Source organism: Lissotriton helveticus, chromosome 7, assembly GCF_964261635.1.
Source record: "Lissotriton helveticus chromosome 7, aLisHel1.1, whole genome shotgun sequence".
NCBI lineage: Eukaryota > Metazoa > Chordata > Amphibia > Caudata > Salamandridae > Lissotriton > Lissotriton helveticus.
This window is the reverse complement of record NC_136068.1, coordinates 1,504,604,211-1,504,622,735: the sequence shown is the minus strand read 5'-3', so window position 1 is coordinate 1,504,622,735 and position 18,525 is coordinate 1,504,604,211. Positions and strand designations below refer to the sequence as shown.

The window sequence follows — 18,525 nt, the reverse complement described above, 5'->3', positions numbered from 1 at the left end:
ATCTGGCCGAATATGATGCCAAGGCTGCAAATTGAATTGGACATATGACCAATTGGACAAAGTTGATAGTCCATATTGTTGAGCCTTCCTTGAGTCTATGTCTGGGAGGGGCGGTCCTAAAACCAGTTTTACTATTCACCAAGATGGCCAACCACTATTGGCCCTAGTCTAGGAAGTTTAAGCGCATGTGAGTAAGTTGCACGAATTATTGTGTAGGTGGTTATCAGCTGTGTACGAGAATGAGGAAACCTGCAAAATGACACCTTTTTATGGGCAGCTAAACTACAGACGTGTGTTAATTGCCTCTTTTCAGGTTCCGTCAGTTGTGGTTAGAGTAACTGCACTTCCTGCCGTGATTAAGTTCATTGTTATGAGGCGGTGTGTTCTTTTTTGTTTTAGGCCAATATTCTGTCTGAGAGAGTGGGTGCTGATGTGCAAGTGAAATTGATTTGGTTGCTCAGCAGAACGCTTTTGGATTATTCATTGAGTTGGTGTGTTACGCTCTTGAAAATAATTTGCCATTAGAAACAGTGCTTTAGAAATTGTGTTGTTCAGGAGTAGCTATGAAAGGAGGAATTTGATTAATGAGGGGTGAGCAAAGGGACTACCGGTCTATTTATTTTTGGTGTATGTAGAACTGCTGAGCGTTAGTGGGGCGGAGGGGGGGGGGGGGTGGATTAAGTGAGCTGGTGCCACTCAGCTAGAAATGTCAAGAGGCGTCTGGCTAACAGTTCACCAGATAAGCAGACAGTAGTGGCAACCATAAGTGGTTAAGCAACAGCGAGGATTGCCTGCACCAAAATTGGTACCAGAAGCATTGAAAAGGAGCGAGGCACAGAAACCCCAGCACAAATGGTTAAAGAATGGAGCCTGACTGATGCTTCTGAAGCCTTCCGATGGATTTAGGCCCAGATCTCTGTACTGGGGTGATTGTATGATATTGTTCTGCATTCTGTCCATCAACTGTTGTTTTTGCATCTAAAGCCTTCCAGGGCATTGCTAATAGGGGCTAAGGTGCTCTTTTCATACGGGAAGAGTCCGGCACATGCCGAGGAGAAATGCTAAAGTGACACATTCAGGCGCAAAGATAGGTGTCCATACGAAGCAATATAAAATAGAGACAAATGACTTGGCATGGCAGCACTGTCACTGGATGTTTGATATTTATGACCATAATACATCCTTTGGTTTCACATTAATGTACACTTGTAATGTTGTGAAGCCAAATTGTAACTTTAGAGCCCAATGTGACCATTAAATATCAGAGTTGCGTGGAATGCTGTCTGCAAATAAAACATATAGAATAGAAAACCGCACTTTATTTGATTTTGAATGTAGTTAGTTTCAAAACCTATGCCACCGTTTTATCTTCATTTGTTTAGATAGTGAGCTGCAGATTGGCCTCAGACTAAGCTTTGTGGAGAGATCGTTACAGGTTGTGTGTGCCAGAACAGTGACACTGTGGCCTTTAACGTAAGACATTTTAACTTTGGACAGGGTTCGAAAGAAATCTATGGCCAACAAGCATTTTCAATGCAATATGTCTTGCATTTGAGAGAGTTTAAGCTATTGGTATTGTAAATGAGAAATATTTTTGTTTATCTGTTTTTTAAAACCAACACACCTATAACTGGCATTGTTATTCATAATGCCTAATAGCTCAAACTCTCACAAATGCAAGACCACTTTAATGGTGGCCGCGTCCTTTTCATTAGACGCTACTCGCCATATTCAGGTTACAGTGAGAAGTGTCTAAACTAAGGGGTGCTGCTAACATTAAAGTGAAAGCGCGGCATGGGGAGCTTTCACCCAATATTAAAAAATAAATAAACAAAGGTTCTGTAGCGTGGCTGCTATAGTTAAAGCGGACCCGCAGCCATTACTATTAAAAAAATATGAAAGGAGTTTGCACATTTGTACATAGGTGGTTATATTGTGAGTCTTCCTTGTTGGTGGTAGCTCAAAGTTCTGGCTGAGAAGTTACCTAATGTTTTATAAAAATGTTAAACTGGGACTTTGTTTTTTTGAAGGCCCCTTTTTCCTTTCCAGATCGTGGATTATGTGATTTATGTTTAAATGCCTCTCTAGGACCTTGCATGTTGCCACAAAATAACTTGAATAAACTCTTGCTCTTATCTGATGCTAATTGTGAGTGTGTTACTCTTTTTTTTTTTTTAGCTGTTGCTCAATTGCTATTAAGCAACAGTAATTGCTTTCACAATTTCCCTCCCAATTTAGAATCAGGACTGTCTATGAACTACGCTGTGAAAATGTCTGGTTCACCATGAAACTTTGCATTGCCATATTTGCACCGAGCCTTAAAACAGAGGCACATTCTGCTGTTACCTTAAAGCTATAGATCATACAAGCTGTTTTGTTTCTGGATTGATTTACTGGCACTGGTTATTTCCCATTCACGTGCTGTAGATATCCTTGAATTAAATATTCACTGTTCTTCTAGCACAATAGCAGTGAAGTTCCACTTCTACTGGAACTTTCCTGGTGTTCTCCAATATATTTGTCCCAGAGGTTGTGGGGAGGGTGGGAGGTGGAGATTCATTCAGTCAGTCAATAACTTTATTACGGCCATAAAAGTCACACATGCAAACAATACAACACAGACATGGTAAAACAACCAAATAAAAATATCATTCCGCAGCGACATGTGTATTTTTCCTTTAAGAGTCCAAACTTCCTAATAGTCCGGGGGATAAAAGAAGCCCACAAAAGTGCATGTGCATTAAGTATAAGGGAATGACCATCCTCATACAAAGCAAGTGCCTACAATTAGTAGAATCAGCCTAACCCCCAGTTATCGAATCAGGCCTTAAAAAGTGTCAGTGCCTACAGTGCAAAAGAGACTGAAGTTTAATTACAAGTTCCCAAAAGCTCCTTCCACTCTACTGCAAATATTAAAGCTGGGTTAAAAAACCAATAAAAACAGCTAAGATTACATCTAAGAACTATAACAGCTAAAGTCTATACCATAAGATTTAACGTCATGACCCGTCATGCAGGTACAGCTCTAAGATTAGTTCAAAGCTAAACTAATAAATAGATACATGTATAAGATTATAAAAAAAAAATTAGAATACAAAGGAGTTACATGGTCCATGCGTACCTCCTACTGATCCACATTTTGCCTAAAAAAATTAGCCGCAGCACAGACAGTTAGCATGCTAGAATCAGATTTCAAGATACGTAGCGCATCGCTATGACAGCGGGTACTTAGCTGTCTACAGACAGGGTCTATCCACCTAGATCTCAAATGGTGGTGCCTCTGGTATGCAAAAAATGTGACTGATGGATTCGGCTGCATGAGAGCAGTCAGGACAGAGCTGAGATGTGGAAGAATGCTGGAATGTGATCTACCCTGGGATAAAGATGGGCAAGGGGGACCACGTTTCTTGTAGAATACAGATGTCATGTTTTTCTACATATAGCCTTCAATGGGCAAGTGCAAGTTTTGTTCTCACCCAGCAACGTTCCATGACAGTTAGGGTAGTTTAGTCGCATGATCTGTATTGCCTAAAACTACAGGGGTTTGACCCTCTCCCATATCTCCTTCCTTAGATCCAGTCCGGTTTCCTGCAGGACTGCCCGCCTCAATGCAGCCACTGGATGTGGTAAGGCACCCATCGCTGGTTGTAGTGCACAAGGCATTGACTAAAGGTAAGGTTAAGACATCAGGGAGAGGTGTGGCGCCGCGGCCAGGGCGACTGACGCTGGAATCTGGGGATCAGGGTTCGATCCTCTGCTCCGGCGGCAGGTTAGCCCAGCACCATGCGACTCTGGGCAATAGCTTGCTTAATCTTCCCGACGGCCCCCCAGCGCCTAGAGACCCTAACGGGTGATTGTGCGCTATACAAATGTGGATTATTATTATTATTATTATTATGGGAAAATTGTCTCAGGAAAGTAAGAGATTGAAGCGGAAGGATATAATATAGAGCCGAATGGCAAAGTCAGTCATTTGTATCAAGACTCGAGCCAGGACTCTGCTGTTGTACCAGTCTGAGAGTGGTTGGCAACAGTGAGCGCATTAGTGGGCGATATTTCATCTGTATCCCCGTGCAAGGATTGAACCTAGCTTCTATTGCAATTTAAATCATGGTTCACATCGCCAAAGAACAGCTCTATGCAATCTGTCAGGGAATTGACTCCATTAATCCTTCTGGTCCCATAAATGTCCTCCCTGATTATTGAACGACACCCGCTCACATGGCGTATCTAATTTATACTCTTGTTCATAAGGTAGTCTTCGCTTTCATGACTCATGAGTGACGACAGTCTGGATGCATTAGTCAGAAAGATACTCTTAGTGAGCCTTTGTGGTGAGACTCTCCTGCCAGGCATATATCTACGGAGGCGAGCATCAATGGGGGGGAGGGATTGGGAGACTGCTGGCTGGAAACTGGACTTGTGCATGACTGCAAACAGTATTAGCATAGGTCATAGTGTTCCTGGGCATATGGTCAGAGGGATTCTTGTGGGATTTACAACAAATCCCAGAGATGGAGCAATTAGACTATCAAGAGTAGTAGTGCGGATCAATGATTTTACAGGAGGCTGCTTAGGTTGTTTTGCTTCAGTATCGCCTTCATTTACTAGAAATTTGATTTGTTCCATTAGTTCTTGGACTGCCTTTTTCAGAAAGTCTACCTCAGATCAACTATAGTCTTAAGTGGATCTTGACTCTTCAGGACCTGGTCGGTAGTGGCAATCTCGCCTATGGACCGAGCTGAAGTATCTCGGGCCCTAGATCAGTAGAATTATTACCTTGTATTGGCTAGTTTGTTAGGGCATGGCAGATTTCACAAGATGTTGGCAAGTCCCCCAACTTTTGTTGCATGCTTCATTGTTTATGGAGCAGGTTTGGGATGTCGGAGTGCACAAGAAATACTATTCACTCTGATCTAAATGGAATAGTTGTTTTTTGGGGTGGAATATTGATCACTTAGGCTCAAAGGTTATTCACATTCAGAATTTGTTTGTCCCGGTTTCTCTGAAAAAAAGATATTATCTATTGTACAATAAGACTTCAGAGCTACTCGTTGTGTAATATGAAAAAGTGCCCCTTAGCGTTTGTCTTCCCACTGTGCCCATGTTTAGTTTTGTCTGTATGCCGAAGCACACAACAGCTGATCAGTTACTCTCCTTACAATGTGAAATAATCGGAGGTAAAAAGTCTTGTTTATTCCCTAGCCTTTCATTTTGTTCGATGGTAAGTTGTGTTCCCAAACCTTGTAATAGTTTGATGAGTTTTCATTGAATTATCCTGTTTTTTTTTTTTTTTGCAGAGTCTTATATAGCGCGAACTAGAACCGAACCGAATCAGTTATCAGAGCGCTTTACATAGCATCAGTTACGTTACATGAGGACACACTTTCATTTTTTTAGGCACGGGGAGATTAAGTGATTTGCCCAGAATCACAGGGGTTTTTTGGCGTCGTTACCGAGACTCGAACCCAGATCCCCAGGTCCGAGGTCGAGCGCCTTAGCCGTTAGGCCAACCCCTCTCCCCATTCGATGGAACGTTCGATCCCTGGCGCCAGCGGCAGATTCGCCCAGCACTATGTGACTCTGGGCAATAGCTTGCTTAATCTTCCTGATGGCCCCCAGCGCCTAGAGACCCTTACGGGTGATTGTTTGCGCTTTACAAATGTGGATTATTAGTATCTCCTTTCATCTGCAGTCAGGAAGTGCTGTCCCTGCTGCAGAAGGGTGTGAAGGATGGGAGCTTGGTCTTCAGGTGTGCACCTGGCACTGGGAGGCAGGCCTGCACTGTCCTTCACTGTCAGCTGCCTGACGGTACCTGAGGGAATTTCTGCCCACCTCAGGAAGCGCGCCTGCCAGGGCCGGGGGTATTCACAATGAGGCGAGTACGCGAGCCAAGCAAGAATAACCACCCTGCACCAGACTAACCGAAGAAATACACCTAGCAGCTAACGTCTTATGTATCTAACTTATTAGCAACCATAACACTTAGAGTAGTGAAGCCTGCTCCCTCGCCGACGCCACTGCTTCTATGCATCACAGCTGCACCGCCTGCTCCCTCGTCGACGCCACTGCCTCTAAGCGTCACAGCTGCACCGCCTGCTCCCTCGCTGACTCCACTGCCTCTAGGCGTCACAGCTGCACCGCCTGCTCCCTCGTGGACCCCAACGCCTCTAGGTGTCACAGTTGCTCCGCTTGCTCCCTCGTGGACCCCAACGCCTCTAGGCGTCACAGTTGCACTGCCTGCTCCCTCGTGGACCCCAACGGCTCTAGGTGTCACAGCTACACTGCCCGCTACCTCGCCGACGCCACTGCCTCTAGGCGTCACAGTAGCACCGCTTGCTCCCTCGTGGACCCCAACGTCTCTAGGCGTCACAGTTGCACCGCCCGCTACCTTGCCGACGCCACTGCCTCTAGGCGTCACAGTTGCTCCGCTTGCTCCCTCGTGGACCCCAACGCCTCTAGGCGTCACAGTTACGCACTGCCTGCTCCCTCGTGGACCCCAACGGCTCTAGGTGTCACAGCTACACTGCCCGCTACCTCGCCGATGCCACTGCCTACTAGGCGTCACAGTAGCACTGCTTGCTCCCTCGTGGACCCCAACGTCTCTAGGCGTCACAGTTGCACCGCCCGCTACCTTGCCGACGCCACTGCCTCTAGGCGTCACAGTAACACCGCTTGCTCCCTCGTGGACCCCAACGCCTCTAGGCGTCACAGTTGCACCGCCTGCTCCCTCGTGGACCCCAACGCCTCTAGGTGTCACAGTTGCTCCGCTTGCTCCCTCGTGGACCCCAACGCCTCTAGGCGTCACAGTTGCACTGCCTGCTCCCTCGTGGACCCCAACGGCTCTAGGTGTCACAGCTACACTGCCCGCTACCTCGCCGACGCCACTGCCTCTAGGCATCACAGTAGCACCGCTTGCTCCCTCGTGGACCCCAACGTCTCTAGGCGTCACAGTTGCACCGCCCGCTACCTTGCCGACGCCACTGCCTCTAGGCGTCACAGTTGCTCCGCTTGCTCCCTCGTGGACCCCAACGCCTCTAGGCATCACAGTTGCACTGCCTGCTCCCTCGTGGACCCCAACGGCTCTAGGTGTCACAGCTACACCGCCCGCTACCTCGCCGACGCCACTGCCTACTAGGCGTCACAGTAGCACTGCTTGCTCCCTCGTGGACCCCAACGTCTCTAGGCGTCACAGTTGCACCGCCCGCTACCTTGCCGACGCCACTGCCTCTAGGCGTCACAGTTGCATCGCCTGCTCCCTCGTGGACCCTAACGCCTCTAGGCGTCACAGTTGCACCACCTGCTCCCTCGTGGACCCCAGCGCCTCTAGGTGTCACAGCTACACCGCCTGCTCCCTCATGGACCCCAACGCCTCTAGGCGTCACAGTTGCACCGCTTGCTCCCTCGTGGACCCCAGTGCCTCTAGGCGTCACAGTTGCAACGCTTGCTCCCTCGTGGACCCCAACGCCTCTAGGCGTCACAGTTGCACCGCTTGCTCCCTCGTGGACCCCAACGTCTCTAGGCGTCACAGTTGCACCGCCTGCTCCCTCGTCGACCCCAACGCCTCTAGGCGTCACAGCTATACCGCCCGCTACCTTGCCGACGCCACTGCCTCTAGGCGTCACAGTTGCACCGCCTGCTCCCTCGTGGACCCCAACGCCTCTAGGCGTCACAGCTACACCGCCCGCTACCTTGCCGACGCCACTGCCTCTAGGCCTCACAGTTGCACCGCCTGCTCCCTCGTGGACCCCAACGCCTCTAGGCGTCACAGTTGCACCGCTTGCTCCCTCGTAGACCCCAGTGCCTCTAGGGGTCATCGCTACACCGCCCGATGCCTCGCCGACGCCACTGTCTCTAGGCGTCACAGTTGCACTGTCTGCTCCCTCGCCGATGCCACTGCCTCTAGGCGTATTTCTAAAGAACAAGGGAACCCAGCGGGTAGCTAAGGACCATGGGTAGCAGTTATTTTCAAGGAGACATAGGTCCTAAGCACAATTTGAATGGTGAAACAATGTAATATAGACCACAATGGGCTCTATAAATCACTTTTCCTTGTCCAGCCGGACAGGGAACTTTAATGGTTAACTTAATGACAATCTTAGTTACAATACAAATATACAACAACCAATCATTGCAGTATAGCACACTCCTGTGCCATACCGTGGAAAATCAGAGGGAAGAATAGGATGATAGGAAAGAGTGTATCAGGCAAAAGGAAGAGCGGACAGGTCACTATTTTGGGTCAAAACAATTTGTTAGTGTAACCTGAAGCGGCGCATACAACAAAGTAAATGTACAATAAATCAACTGTATGCCCACTCAAAGGAGTCGACGTTTCGATCCAGCACTCTAAATAACAAGGGATCATCATCAGGACTTAATTGCTTGTTTGCCTGGTTGAGTCATTATTTTTAAGCCTTTGGAAACGATGTACCAAGGAAGGATGTGTCACACGGTAATGGAAAATCAGTGTTAATAGTCCGAACAGGGCTCAGCATACATGGTGCTAATGCTCAATTGTGGAGCATAATAAGGTTGAGTTACGCGTGCCCTCTGGGACTGTAGGTGCGGTGCGTAGGACCTGTGGGGCGAATTCCTCCTGATCCTCTTGTTCAGAGCGATGGGGAGCCCTTAGTTGAGAATTACGTGATTCGGCAAGGCTTGTTGTCAGATATCCGAACCCCTGCAGGTCATGGCACTGTCCATACCAGCGGATCACTGAAATATATGACCGCTACCGGCACCGGCCATCAAGCCTTGCCGAATCACGTAATTCTCAACTAAGGGCTCCCCATCGCTCTGAACAAGAGGATCAGGAGGAATTCGCCCCACCGGTCCTACGCACCGCACCTACAGTCTCAGAGGGCACGCGTAACTCAACCTTATTATGCTCCACAATTGAGCATTAGCACCATGTATGCTGAGCCCTGTTCGGACTATTAACACTGATTTTCCATTACCGTGTGACACATCCTTCCTTGGTACATCGTTTCCAAAGGCTTAAAAATAATGACTCAACCAGGCAAACAAGCAATTAAGTCCTGATGATGATCCCTTGTTATTTAGAGTGCGGGATCGAAACGTCGACTCCTTTGAGTGGGCATACAGTTGATTTATTGTACATTTACTTTGTTGTATGCGCCGCTTCAGGTTACACTAACAAATTGTTTTGACCCAAAATAGTGACCTGTCCGCTCTTCCTTTTGCCTGATACCCTCTTTCCTATCATCTTATTCTTCCCTCTGATTTTCCACGGTATGGCACAGGAGTGTGCTATACTGCAATGATTGGTTGTTGTATATTTGTATTGTAACTAAGATTGTCATTAAGTTAACCATTAAAGTTCCCTGTCCGGCTGGACAAGGAAAAGTGATTTATAGAGCCCATTGTGGTCTATATTACATTGTTTCACCATTCAAATTGTGCTTAGGACCTATGTCTCCTTGAAAATAACTGCCTCTAGGCGTGACAGTTGCACCGCTTGCTCCCTCGTGGACCCCAACGCCTCTAGCCATCACAACTACACTGCCCGCTACCTCGCCAACTCCACTGCCTCTAGGCGCCACAGCTGCACCGCCTGCTCCCTCGACGACGCCACTGCCTGTAGGCGTCACAGCTACACCACCTGCTCCCTCGCAGGCTCCACTGCCTCTAGGCGTCACAGCTACACCGCCTGCTCCCTCACCGACTCCACTGCCTCTAGGCATCACAGCTGCACCGCCTGCTCCCTCGCTGACTCCACTGCCTCTAGGCGTCACAGCTGCACCGCCTGCTCCTTGCCCGACGCCACTGCCTCTAGGCATCAGCTGGAGGCATCATTGCTGTTCTGGTGCCTGAGCCCTCACAGTCCAGTTCCTTTTATGCGCTATCTGCCCATAAGGAGGCACTGCCCATCTCAAAGCTCGGTTAGTTCCACAGCCACACTGAAGCCGGCTGCTACCTCGACACCACCTCTGGGACCCGGTTCAGGTGTCTGTTCTATGCCGCCTTGCAAACTGCCCATGGGGTGTGCATAGACTCTCGCTGTGCACAAGAGCACACAGGCACTCAGAAGCAATGGCCGAAGCAGCTTTTCGCTTCATCACCAAAGCACAGGTCTATCAGAGCAGGAAAGTGAAGCAGAACATTTCACACAACCTAAGCAATGGAGCCGAGAGACTCCAAGAGAGCCTCCTCTCCCTTAGGCCCCAGCCCGCCCCACGCCCAAGGCACCCTTTTCTTATATTGGAGCAATGCGCCACCATGTGCCAGCCCACCCCTGCACTGAGCCCGGTGCCGACAGCTCCACAGGAGGGCACTTTTAAGACTTGGCTTTTTCAACGGGTTTACCCCCCAGACGTTTTGCTTTTCGGCCTTCTGTTTTTGACCTTGTTTTTGTTGGTTTTAGGACTCTGGGCACTTTACCAGTGCTAAAGGGCATATGCTCTTCAAGCAAATTGTGTTATGATTGGGTTTCCATGATTGGCTTATTTAACTTACTACTAAATCAAATGCTGCTAGTGGGCCTGCAACACTGATTGTGCCACCCGTACAAGTAGCCTTTCAACATGGCCTGGCATTACATGTTCTGATAGTGAAATACTGTGCATTTCGTTTTTCACTAGTGCAGGGCTATCTGTCTCATAGGTTAACTTGGGAGCTGCTTTGAGACATCTCACAAGCATAACTTTCCACTGGACCTGCAGTTGCTGCTTCTGTCTCGGGCAGGAAAAGGACAGAACTGTTCGACACCTGATGCTGCTACAGAGCCGCTGCTTGCACGATGACCCGTGGACATCGCTTGTGGAGAACACGGAGCACTATCACTACGCACCGCAGCTCTGGTCTCATCGATGACGACGCTCCCGCTGACAATAACAACACTGCCAGCACCGTGGATTGGGGGCACCGCCTGTTAAGTTACACGAAGCACCACCCATCTCACACTGAAGCCTCGGCACACCAACTCCGCTACCTGCACCACGACCTGTGGGCCCCGCACACCACATTGCCCCATCTCGCACCGCAGACTTGGGTCTACCAACGACAGCACTTCAGTAATGACACCGTTGCCACTTGCAACGTGACCTGTCAGCACTGCTAGGAGCACCGTTGGCACCGCAGCCTTAGTCTCACCGACACCGCTGGACAACTGTCACAGAGCCTCTTGCCTGCACCACAACCAGAGGGCACCACATGTTGCACCGCTCCGTTCACACCGCAGCCCCGACGCCTACCAAAGCCAGCGATCCTGACTTCAAACTCAGAGTTCGCCATAAAATGCGTTTGACTTCAAGGGCTCAGCAACTACTGCAACGACTTCTGGAACAGACGCCTGCCGAAACCACTCCTCCGGAGCTCACCACAAGGTCTGACGTCCTGCATCTCCAAAGGTACTCTTTTATGGATCTCCCATACACTGTAGCTGGCCTGTGACGCTGCGACTGGCCGGAAATGTGGGATTTGTTTGTTCACAATGCCGTGATAGCCCCAGACTGAGCCAACGACTTCAAATAAATGTATATAAAGTTTATTTTTACATTATTAACCACTGTTTGTTACCTGGGAGAGGAGAAGGACCCACGGACCCACGGAGCTGACCTGTTGCTCTTTATCCCTCGGGATACCGCTGCTCCCGCTACTGCTTGCCGCACCCGCTTCGTGGGTGCCGCTTCGTGGGTTGCAGCGAGGGGCCAGGTTGTAAGACTGTTGGGCGGTTGTGAAAGCTGCAAGGAGGAGTGAAACATCAACAGAGGGCGTGTGCAACCAGGGACTCGGAAGACCAGGAGTCCCTGCGCCGCTCAGGTGCGCACGGCCGCGCCCCCAGTGAGACACGCCCCACGCCCGCAACGGCCACCATCTAACAGGCTGCTTGGCGCGCAGCGGGACGCGAGCGGGACGCCGAGCGAAGCCCGGGCAAAGGGCGGGCAGTCTGTGGCAGTCTGTGGCAGTCAGGGGCTGTCAGTGGCTGGGCTGGGCCACCCCCCTGTCATCTGCCATCTTTTGCTACAGAGTTAGTAATCCCCTTGGGGGTTTAGAGGCCCACATGTCTACCCGTTCTGGGAAAGCTCTGAGAGGCGGGGGTGAGGATGTCCTAGGGAGCTCTATGATTGGCACGATGGACAAATTCATTACAAGAGTAGCTGCTGTCATTGAAAAGGAGATTGTGATGACGGAACGCCGCCTCTCACAAGATTCCTTCCCGGCCAGGCGCTCCTCGTTAGGAGCAGTGGCACATGCCCTGTCTCCAACACCTACCCAGCCTACCTCCACTCTACCTGGGATTGTCTCTGAGCAGCCACGGATTGCAGCAATAGGGGCAAGCATTGATAGGCTGGAAAGCATGGTAGTACAACCCTTGCCCATTAGCTCTAGTCCAGTGATCACAGGACCCCGATTTACTACACCCCCAAGTACTTCTGCCGGTCTGGTGTGTCAACCGCTTCCTCAGGTCCTCTCACAGGCTCCCACATTTTCGTGTTTGGCACGAGCCCCCCTGGTTCGTACTAAGAGAAAAAGGGTTACTTGCACACAGAAGGGTAGCCTTATATTACATCACAAGCGCCCGAGGAAGTATGTCCCAAGAGGTCCTGCCCTACCAAATAGCCGTGGACTTGCCACATCGACCACTGATTCAGCCGGAGGAAATGATCCTATGATAACTGTGGTTGAAACCTCACAGGCAAATTTCATGGTTCCCCCACCTCCAAAATCTCCTCATGAAGCGCTTACCCCTAAGCTCATTGAGAATCTGGTTAAGTCTCTATTGGTCCCGCTTATCGACCAAGTCAAGAGTTTGGGGGATAGGCTTGACAGGTTCGAACAGACCACCCGGGATAACTTCTTTTCCCTGAAAACTCTCATCAAACTACAGTCCAAATCTAGGGAGTACATCGCGGGTGGGAATGCCGGGAAGGGGGATCCCGGGGGCTCAACTCGGGCAGCATCACCAACAACGTCTGTATATGCCTCAGCGGCAGGGAAAGACTCGGTAACCGCTTCCGAGACCCCTGTTACTGTTAAATCAGGACCTATAATTCATATTGCCCAGGTCCATGCTAGTACCCCCCGATAGTGAGGAATGCAAAGCTCAAACCTGACCAAAAGAAGTTGCAAGCGGGAGGGGCCTTTACTAACCCAAAACGATCGGCTCATCAAACTGATGACGCCAGGGTAGCTGCCCCGGCCTTAAAGGCAAAAGCAGCATTGAGCCATCCTGTAGTCCCTTCTCCTGCGACCACACCGCTGAAGGTGGTTCGAAAATGTCCCCCATTTAATCTCCCCCCAGAGTGCCATCCATACGTTGCCGTCCTCATTAATGTTCCCGTCCTGAAGGACGCTCAGCCAGAAAACCACCAGGCACTGAAAAATAAAATCATCCATTGGCTAAAAGCCAATAGACCCCTTCCCATGGGAGTGGATGGGGTGATCCTTGGAGTGCGCAGGGTAGGTTGGATTGGACAGGGAAAGAAACCATTTGAGGGTGATTGCGTGGTAGTCAACTTTCAAGATATGAGAGTTGCTCACGCAATATGTAATTCTGAGCAGGTCACGGGTGGACCAGGTATTGATGTGGTCGATTTAACATACTTCTACCCACGGCCGGCTATGAAATGTCCTGTTCAAATCCCTGGGGCAACCTATTATAACATCTTTGAGAGCCAATGGCATCCTGCAAAACCTCTGTTCCAGCTGCATGCTGTGTGGCCGAGGCCGAGTTGGGGTCCCAGGGGGTACTGACTTGCTGATTCTCTTGGGGAGGCATGGGGGGATTTAAAAACTGATGGAGTTTCCCATTCATCCCTAATGTTGACAGGTTCATCCACCGCAACAGGGAAGCAGGTAGCCTCAATGGCTAATCGGGAACTAGGTGTGGGGCGGGATCCAACTGAAGCTGTTATCGAACAACCCACTTTGGTAGAGGCAGGGTTGGTCGGCACTGTCATGTCCAGCAGCGCTGCAGCTGTGACGGACCCATTCATTAGGGTTTTCAGCTGGAACGTGGCTGGACTAGTTACGAAGTTGGCCTTGCCTGACTGGAATGCTCTTGTGGAGGAGTACTCCATTTGCGTGTTCCAGGAGACCTGGAGTAGGGAGCCCCTGCACAAGGCGGGTTATTCATCCCATTTTACACCTGCTGTTTACTCGGAATTGGGCAGGGGCGCCCCTCTGGAGGCCTCCTTATTTGGGTATCTTCCTCCCTTAATTGCAGGGTAGAGGAGCATCAAACAAACTGTCCGGAACTCCTTAATATCACCTTAAAAAATTCCAGAGGTCGAGTCATTCTTAATATTTTTAATATCTACGCCCGGGGCATAAAAGGAGGCAGACAATCACCCACTATAGCTCTCTTAGAGGGTCTGCTTAGATCTTCCCCGTATAAGCTATGTACCCTGGTCGCGGGCGACTTTAACTGCACTTTTGAGCCCCTTGGCTCAGAAGTCACCCAAGATCAGGAGGAGGATGACTATAGGAGAGGGATACCGGCTTTAGAGCTTAGCCCAATTAAGAGATGGACCGAGGCGGCACTCCAGGTCAATTCTCTCACCATGGAGTTTAACCTGAGGGCCCTCAATGGAAGGACTAGATCTGATAAAGCGGGAGCCCATACGTACAATAGGCCCAACCACACGTCAAGAATTGACTATATTCTGCTTGACATCCACCTATGGAGCTCGGTGGAAGATATGGAAATCATATCCTCCGTGGAGAGCGATCACAACTTGCTCTCCCTTGCCTTGTCTCCTGGGTGGTTTGAGGATATAGGGGGTTCATCTACATGCGCTATTGTTCCCGGTGAATCAGTTGTCTCGAACTGTGGTAGACGGCTGAAGTGGGCTAAGCTCACGCTCTCGGTTGAGAAGATGTCCATCATATCTCAGCTCTTAACCACAGCCTCAGACAATTTGGACTCCCTTGAGGGCGGGCCGGTGGAGCTGCACGACCGGTTTTGTAGTCTAACTCGGGCCATAAGCAATCTGTTTATTGTCCCATTCAGTCATAATGGCGGGAAGACACGTCCACGTAAAAGACAGGGTTGGTATAACCACAAGTGCAGGGTAACCAAGACACTGCTTGTGGAAGCAGTGAAATCTAAGTGCCAAACAAGGACTAGGGAGGCTAGAAGGTTGTACTCACAATGTTTGAAACTTGCCAAAAAGGAATGGGGGGATAATTTTTGGCAAGATCTCCTGGCTGCAAGTAGGGGGAGAGATGCTAAAGGCTTTTGGGACCTGGTGGGCAGTAGGAATCGCCCTGATGACAACCTGAGGACTTGTACGATCCCAGCACAGACGTGGTTCAACCACTTTAAGGCCCTTTATTCAGCTGTAGACTGGTCACTTGATGACCCATTTTCCCTTCCCCCATTTGCACTGGATAGAGCCACTGACCCCTTCACTGCACAGGAGGTTATGAATTTGATCAAATCCTTGATACCCCTGAAAGCAGCTGGTCCTGATGGGCTGCCAGGGGATCTTCTTCGAGCCCATCCGGGTGAATGGGGCATATTGATTTCTGCTATCTTGAATGCCATTCTAGACGGAGGACCTGTCCCTGAGTCTTGGAAAGGGGCAGAGGTAGTCCCAATTTTAAAAAAAGGTTGTCGGGACCAACCGGGGAACTATAGGCCAATAAGCCTCATTGACTCTACTCAGAAGGTGGCGGGAAAGGCGATTTTGGGGCGGATTCTTCACTGGGTAGATGAAAACCATATATTGTCCGACCTGCAGGCGGGTTTTCGTTCCGGTACAGGAACTATTGAGCAAGTGTTTAGATTATTGCTTCTACACTGGAAGGTGGTGGAACTGGGCAAGGGCAGTCTTTACTTGGCCTTTATAGACCTGAAGACTGCCTTTGACCTGGTTCCCAGGGAGGAACTCTGGAGGGTCTTGCAGGGTCTTGGGCTGCCCCCTTACATCTTACTGCTCCTCATCAAACTTCATAATGACAACTATGCCCAGGTGCGATGGGGACAGAACGGGGAAAAGACCGACAGGATCCCGGTTAATAGGGGTGTCCGACAGGGTTGTGTATTAGCTCCCACACTATTTTCCCTGTACGTGAATGGTGTGGTAGAGCACCTGCTTGAAGAACCAGCAGACGCCCCCTCCTTGGGGGGCGTGAGGATTCCAACCCTGTTGTTTGCGGACGACACCCTCCTTATCTCAAAAACTCCCCAGGGCCTCCAGAAGCTTTTGAACCGCTTTCAGGACTTTTGCTCAAAAAGAGGGTTGGTCATAAACGTGGAAAAAACTAAATACTTGATCATGCACCCTCCACGCAAGCTTGGTCGTCCTCCAGTACTAAACTCTGTTCCCCTTGAGAGAGTCTCAGAATTTGATTACTTAGGGATCCGCATGAGTGATGTCATGAGCTGGTCACCCCATATCAACAAAATGACCCTTAGTCACAAAAGTGTGGGGGGAGCATTGTAGAGTGAGTATCGTAATTCTTCCAAGCAATGTGTAGCTCCAGTAATTGACATTTACAAAGCCAGAGCTGTCACGGCATCTCTTTACGGGGCTGAGCTATGGGGTCTTGGTAATCTGGAGGTACTTTCCAAGGCAGAGAATAAATTTCTGAAGGACCTCCTGGCCATTCCGATGAGCACTCCAACAGTTCCGGTGCTTTTGGATGCAGGTTGCAAAGCAGTTAAGGACCAGGCTCGCCTCTGGCCACTCCTCCTATGGGCTCGTCTGTGGAGAGTTCCCGAATTGAAAACCTATGCGGATGGGCTGTCAGAGGTGATGGGAATGTGTGGTTGGAATAAGATTAAGTGGCTCAGGGATATCAAAAATCTCCTGGGAGACCTAGGTCTGGGGTCTTGCTGGACTACACAATCTGCCCCGCCAAAGACGACCCTGAAAAAACTATATTGGGAGTGGGTTTCTGCCCAGCTTATCAGTAATCCACGTCACTGCAACTCCACCGCAGCTTACTTGAAAATAAAAGACGTTGTTGCCTTTGAGCCCTACCTGGACCTAATTATAATTCCTGCTGACCGGACACTTTATATCAAATTTAGAGTAGGCACCTTACCTTTAGGAGACTTGCTCTCAAGATGGAATACACCCGCGCAGGCATCACCATACTGTTCACTATGTACAACTAGGCCAGAAACTGTGGCTCATTTCTTTTTTGAGTGCCCTGTCTACACCCGCCCAAGAAGATATTGGCTTAAACCTCTCTGCAGGCAACTGGGAACTCTCCACTATACGGTGGCTCTACGGATTTTATTAACTGACACATCCTCCCCCATAGTCTGCGGTGTGTCCAAATTTTTCAAATGGGCATGGTTGATTCGCTTAAAAAGACTGTCTATATCAATTTAATTCCTTTTTAAATAATTTATTATTGTACAATTCAGAAACCTTTTATTTGACTTAATTTTAACTGTACAGTTTTTTTTACGATGTGCTATTTTATATACTTCTGTAATGCTTTTATGATATCTGCATATCGAAATAAAGCTATCAACCAACCAATTCATATTTTGACCACTGTATGTTGGATTGTTATTGTTTTGGTCTTGTTTTACACAGATTAATATTGGATATTTTTCTAAAACTGATGTGGTGTCCTCATGTAGTGCTTTCAGTGTATTTCTGTTTGTTTGTTATGTGCAAATGCTTTAGACATTGCATCGGAGATAAGCCTGACTGCTCGTGCCAAGCTACCAAGGGGGTGAGCTGGGGTTATTTTAGATGTGTAATCCCCTTATCCTGACTAGACTGGTGGATTCTGCCTGGCTTAGGTGCATACCTTCCCTACCCAATCAGAAAACCTATTTCTAACAGACACCATCTCCTATATAAACTCAATGCACCGCCGCGTGCATGTCCATCCCTGTACTGACCCCGATGCCAACAGATCCACAGGAGGATCTGGAGATGTGTAACACTTACCAGGGGTCTTGTGTGAATTTAAAACATAGTAGATGGCTGAGCAAACGTTCATTACAGTAACCCTGCAGTGAATTCTCAATTACCTCTCTACTGTACTAGTTCTATTTGTCACCTGCGCTCACCTGTGGGAAGCGGTTATGAAAAGCAGCTCTGCTGATAGTTCGGAGTACCTGGAGCACCTCCCCCAAAAGCGACTGTCAACACTGATCCAAGTAGCACGCTGTTTTCACATGTTTGGGTAGATTAACCTTTCCAGGACAGCTTCCAGGTCATGACCTTCAGTTGTTCTTACAGACCAAAGTGACTTACAAGATTACTGGCAGGCTAATCGAGGGGCACTTGGCAGCCCAAACATAACACAAGCCAAATATGAATATGTTAACTCACTCTCACACAAATAGGTATTCATATGTATACAGAGAGGTTGGAGATAGTCCTAGAATGTTCATACCTGGGGCTAAACATGCATCGTGTGATACACTTGTCAGCAAAGAAGCTTGATTGAATGCAATTTAAGAAAAAACAGACACTAAATAGTTCATCAGAGAGCATCACTTCCTTGATAGTTTACAATCTGGGTCTAGATCTGGCTACAGCACGGAGACAGCCTTGCTTAAAATAATAGACCATGTCCTAGACT

General features: G+C 49.0%; 1 protein-coding gene across 5 annotated transcripts in view; it reads left to right on the top strand.

Moving 5' to 3' along the window:
- The window catches only part of SPHK2 (sphingosine kinase 2), a 298,281-nt gene that overhangs the window by 65,217 nt on the left and 214,539 nt on the right, over positions 1–18,525 (top strand). For 2 of the 5 annotated variants that reach the window (XM_078654939.1, XM_078654938.1), the window contains one exon: positions 3,574–3,672. The exons of the other annotated variants lie outside the window; for them this stretch is intronic. In XM_078654939.1, the coding sequence (XP_078511065.1) occupies positions 3,574–3,672 (99 nt within the window). The remainder of the gene's footprint in view (positions 1–3,573; positions 3,673–18,525) is intronic. 5 annotated transcript variants of the gene reach the window in all.